At 35.5% G+C, this 6,000-nt stretch overlaps 1 protein-coding gene across 2 annotated transcripts in view; it reads right to left on the bottom strand.

Annotated features, from left to right (window-relative positions):
* Positions 1 to 4,010: 4,010 nt before the first annotated feature.
* LOC128574486 (aldehyde dehydrogenase 1A1-like) overlaps positions 4,011 to 6,000 on the bottom strand; it is a 158,865-nt gene continuing 156,875 nt past the window's right edge. For both annotated transcript variants that reach the window (XM_053575090.1, XM_053575084.1), the window contains one exon: positions 4,011 to 4,616. In XM_053575090.1, the coding sequence (XP_053431065.1) occupies positions 4,544 to 4,616 (73 nt within the window). In that variant the 3' untranslated portion in view covers positions 4,011 to 4,543. The remainder of the gene's footprint in view (positions 4,617 to 6,000) is intronic.

Here is a 6,000-nt window from a genome sequence, read left to right as displayed (position 1 = left end):
GAAAAAGGTTTAATAATTGTCCTGTGACCATACTGATAGTTCATGGTGGAATAAGAACTTAGCCTTTATTTGACTTGAAATGCAAGCTTTATCTAGGATGATCATACTTTGAAAGGAAAATCATTTAAAATGTTTCTATGTGGCTGATTTATAAGTAATTGATGTGAAGTTTTCTCCCCAGATATCATCAAAATGTAGGTAAACTTATTAAGGGAAAATATTCAAATAAGAAAGATAAGAAATGAAATGACAGAGGGCAATAATGTAATCATACACACGAAGAGCAGACACGAGTATCCTCGACAGAACATAATAACTTTTTCTCACAAATACCCAAGGGAGAAGGCACATTTTTTTCAACCTACAGAGTCTAGTTTGGGTTATCATAGATGATGGTAATTAATAGTCATATATTGAAATGAAGTCTTTATTCTTTACAACCATCAACCCCTTTTTGGCTAGTTCTTATTAACTCAGTAACACTCTGAGTTTGGTATGTCCCTAGGTTTCAAGCCAAGACAGTACTAAGCAGGGTGACTGACTATTAGGTATGCTTACAAGTTATAACCCCATTATTAAGGAAACCATGATAACTAAATATCATATGTGATCCTTGGTTAGTTTTGGATTATAATGGAAACTGTCATAAAGGACATTGTTGGGACAGTTAGAACAAATTATAAATAGATCATGTATGTATACTAATACTTTACCAACATTAAATTTCCTGAGTTCTGTGGTTTTGTGAAAGAAAAGACCTTATTCCTAGAAAACCATATTGAAGTATTTTGGGGTAAAATGACATTATGCCCTAAAATTATTTTTAACTTCTGACTTTAAAAAAGTATCTATTTATAGAATGGGAGTGATAAAGTTGATAAAGGAAAATATTTGAAAACCAGCTAATCGAGGATATGTGGGAGGTCTTTGCACTGTTTAGCTGCTCTTCTAAAAGTATGAAACTATTTGAATATTTAAAATTAAAAGAAAATCAATTGCCAGACTAAATAAGTTTTGTGTTTTCATATTTAGTATATTTTTATAGGCCTGATGAATTTTTAAAGGAATAATAATTTGACAAAAATCAACCAAACATCCTAGCACTTTGGTGAAATCACTTCAAGGCAGCAAGATGACAACCTAAGCACATTTTTATAAAACTCAGGATGTCTTTTTTTAAAAAACTAAATTCTTGTGAAATTAGTGGGAATATGGCATTAAAGCAAATGTTCAAAAAGCATAGTTATGCCTTCCACATAGATATTTCATGAGGTGATAAAGCTGACCTTCTAGGGAATTGGGAGCCATCCCACATGTTCATGGAAGTGACTATTTTTCTCTGGGATAAACCCACCACCCAGAATTGAAGGCCAGTTAAAAGACATGATCTACATTTGTCCTAAGCCCCTTCAGGGAAGTCTGTGGTCTAGCTTCTGAGAGAGGCCATCTCTCCTCTTCCACAACATGTCAGAGTGATAATTGAGCTGTTCTCCCTCATTTGTGCTTTGACTCAGGATATCACCCTCCAGGATGCCACCGTCCTCCTCTGCTGTAATAGGAAGGTTCACACCCTCCTGGCAGTCACTGAATATTGGTATCCAGAAAATTTACCTATCATTTCTAATTCTTTTTCCTATATATCCTTTCACCATCAGAATAGGAAGGTTCATACACACCTCCAGGGAACATAAAAAGAAATCCCAGGGTAAGTTCACAAATGAAACTATAATGGGGAACTGGTGTTTTATGGGCAAATGTAATCTGGTTATTTAGCATAGACTAAGAGAGCCACGTAAACATAAGTGTTTAGTTCCTGAGGCACATGTACAATTGCACCTCTAAGGTCCAAGTGAAATTACATATTCAAAAAATTACAGGCATCACTAAGGGAAAAGGTCTTTCAAGTTTATCACTTCCTCCCAAATTATGTGAAGAAATGGCTAAAATTCTTCACCTTGAGTTGGCTACAAGAATTAGAAAAACACTCTTCTCTCCCACCATTTCCTCTGGCTGCTTCAAAATAAAACCAGAAGTATGTATCCTAATAATAGAACCAAAAAACAAAACAAGAAAAAAAAAAAAAAAAAGGAAAAAGAGAAACAATAGAAGAAAACCCCCAGTAGCATTTAGTGCATATCTAAAAATGTGACATTATCTGTGCTTAAACAGTGAATTTCAACTTCTGTCACATAGTTTGATTTTCCTGTAGCTAAAATACTTCCGTGGACATGGGGACAGAAAGATACTTGTAACTGCAAAATTGAATTCTTCATGATAAAATTCTTGACCTGTATTTCCTGCAGCACATGAGCTAACTGGTAAGATATCCTTTAACTGTTCAAGATTTTAAGAATTATTTCCAGCATGGCCTTAATATGAAGAATGGAATACAAATAATGTCTTCTAGAGGCTCAGGATGAGCCAATATAAACAGATAACTTTTGTTTAATCCTGTAATGTCTTATTTATACAATGAAGATTTAATTTTCAAATATTTAAACTTGCTTCTGGCCTTTGTCTTGTGTTCAGCCCTCAATGCTATATATTTATGAAATATTCTGGTGGGATGCTGTTATAATATTAACTTGTCTATCTACTAATTTATTTGCCCATGGCTTTAACCACATCTTTTAAAAATGTAGACACTGTCTGGTTTTAGGAAAACACAACTCTCCTCTGTATTTGGATATGTTCCCATTTCAATGTCCCAAAGCTTTTCAGTGCTCCCCAAGATTTTGGGTCCCTCAGTTTTCAAATGGTAATTATGTCCCAAATTGTACAAGAGAGCTCAAATTGGAAATCTTGTATTTCCACACAGATTAGAGAGATTTTTGAGATTTGAGTTGAAATGATGACAAGTCTAAGAATCTAATGAATTCTATTTATTCTTATATTGTTAAACTTGACCATAGCTGCTAGTAGCATGTCCAAACTGTCACTGAAGTATCTGTTAATGTGAAATATCAAACAAATATTTATATGAAATCTGAATCTGAAAAAAAAGTGTTTTCCTAAGTTGGTGAACCAAGAAACTTTAGACTATGTACAGTCATATGCAAATAATTCTCTTGATTTAACTTGAGCCAAAGGCAGTTACCACTTGGGAGCACAGAGGAAGAAAGAGAACACAGCCCCTCTGTCCCAAGAGTGGCAGTGAGTAAGGGTGGTGTGGTCAGTTTTTACAGAGGCGTTTTCCTAGCAGCTCTCTCTTAATCTCAAGTCTCTTCTTAGAAGACAAAGTGCTCCTTTCACCACACAGGACAGCTTCTTCCAACATGGATCTCTTAATGTTAACCAGTGTTAAATGAGGGTTGGGAGAAGGCAAGATCTCTGCTAAAATACATTCAGGGAAAAAACTATTAAAACTACACAGGTTGCAGGACTTCTCAGAACCTAGAATAAGTAGGCAACGTATAATTTAAAACTACATGAGAGGAAAACATACTGTATAGAATTTCTTCCAATTGCTTTTCAATGGAACATGCCCTGAAAGATGACATAGAACTGCTTCCCCTTTTATTCACTGCAAATCTGCTGAACATTACTGTTCACATCCAAATACTCCTCATGAGGCCACCCCTGATTTTCAGACTTTATCACTCCCCACTGGGCACATTCTATCATGGTTTTGAGAATCCTCCCTTGTGGTTTGGGCATTCTTCCTTATTCCAGAGGGGAAATTAATTTTGTTCTCCATTAATTTACAGCATCTTGGGATGAGGGACCATTCATGATGAGCCTGGTGCACAATACCTAACAGAGTGCCTAGTCCAGGACTTAGCAGGGACTCAATAAATGCTTCCTGGAGGAGTGATGCCATCTATCTCAAATCTGTCCGCATGATTTCAAGAATTCCTCTGAAAAGTAAAATGTTTCATTACCCATTGGACAATGAATAGATGAGACTTTTATTTTTAAATGTATCTTTGTGCTCAATTTAATACTGGTTTTGAGTGGCAAGGAAAGTAAATCACCATAACCAAAATTTCTACTAAGAAACTTCCAACATGACAAGCAGCATACACAGTTGTTTTTATTAAGCTTCATATTCAGCTTACAGCTAAGTATTTCAGGCATTACTTCATTTGACAAGCAGAAACAGTATTCTAGGAGACACTTCAAGACCTTCCAGGGACTTCCTAACTATGGGAAACAGAGCAGCTTACTCTGCAGTTAACATGGATGTTAAGGACTTCAAGTAGTCATTAAGGGAAAGAAGCTAAATGACAACTGGTCACTTCTGTGAGGTGACTATCTTGGACAAATAGCTACAACAAAGAAAAGCACATGACCGTCGCACAGCTTGAGATCTTGCATCTCAATCCCTCTTTCTTATTTAGGATAGGACTTGGGGTCACATATTAGAAAGCAAACGATTCAGAATAAGCTTCATGTCATGTTTTCTGTGGATAGGATTAACACTAATATGATTAACTTGCTTTTAAAGAAATTAAGAAAAGAACAATTTTGTATTGAAAAGCCACTGTATCGAGGGACTGTAAGAGATACTTTTGAAGAATTTCCCTCTATTCCTGGCGCTTCCTTATGAGTTCTTCTGAGAGATTTTCATTGTAACTGTCTTGACCTCTGTATATTCATAGAGACCATATTCTCCCCTAGAAAAAGAAAAAAAATACCCACAAACATCAGTTTGCCCAGTAGTGCAAATGTTCTGGAGTCCACGATGGATACACATTTGTTCTTGCTTATCTGGCTAGCAAAATGGAAAATATTTTCTGTGTACAGAGCATTTTATATAGTAGCTAGCCAAACAAACTATCTGGTCTTACATAAATCTGTGGAAAAAAAATTTTTATTTTAAATAAGTATGTATTCTCATTGATTTTCACAGCAATTGTCCATTTTTTCATTAGTCTACATGATTTTAAAAGCTCTAACTACTCAAAAGGTAATTCAACCTAAAGATAATTTTGGCTTTTCTAGTTGAGATTCACAGAATACAGTAAGACAGGACAGGTAGTAACATACAACCACTGAAGAGCAGCACAATAAAACCGTAAACGAGAACAGAGCTGCACTGACCAACTGCACAGAACTGGCCCAGAAGTGATGAGGGGCCGAGATTTTCATTTTAAGGAGTTCTAATATGGCTTGAAACAAAACAACTTATAGCTAGAGTTTTAGCAATAGCTTCTTGCTAAAACTAGATTCTTGGCAAAACAAAAGTTTGATCTATATTGTTGAAGTTTTCTTTTATTATTATTATTTTTAATTATTATAGTTTTCTTTTTAGGAGGAGCAAAAGGGCAGATTGACCTAAATTCAGGCTCTTGGGGGTTTCGCAGTTGCTGGTTTTCTCCCTTCATATAACCTCCTCGATCCCATACCCTTTGCTTATATAACTCTTAAGTCCAACCCAAATGTTCAAGAATTAACTCAAGCCTACTATCTTGTTATCAAGTTTACAGGGACCTCCTAAAAACTGACCGGCGTCCCCTTTTTTGAAGGGATAACTAAAAAGATTGGGCTCAGTTATACTCTGTGTTGTTTTGAAAAGAGGATCACATTACATGTATAAAAGAATAGTCTCAAAATCACAACACTCATACACATGTAGCCTTACAGAAGAATAAAATCTGATCCTTTCTACCCCTTTTTTCTTGTGATATAAATGGGTATACAGAGGACATCATTTTCTCCTAGGTAACCTAACAGTCTTGCACTGATTATTTTCTTGGGCAGTTAAGCTTCTGAAAATACCTTTTAAAAGCTTCAATGAGCATGCTCTTCAAAGTAATTAAAGGGTTTAGCCTCAGTTATCTGAAACCCATTATAGGACAGTGTTTTAATAAGTTTTTATCTCACAGAGTTAGATAAATCAACCCGTGACTTTAACCTATAGGCTTTCCATTGTATATTTGGTCACATGGGCACCTGAAACTCTTAAGACAGTAATAAGTGTGATTATTGTCCTATTCTGGCTGAACAGGCCCTGCCTGTTAGGATTCTTACACATCTACTATATCTGTGATATAACAT

Source organism: Nycticebus coucang, chromosome 2 (assembly GCF_027406575.1).
Source record: "Nycticebus coucang isolate mNycCou1 chromosome 2, mNycCou1.pri, whole genome shotgun sequence".
Classification (NCBI taxonomy): Eukaryota; Metazoa; Chordata; class Mammalia; order Primates; family Lorisidae; genus Nycticebus; species Nycticebus coucang.
The sequence above is the reverse complement of the archived record's forward strand: the minus strand, read 5'-3'. Positions and strand labels throughout refer to the sequence as shown.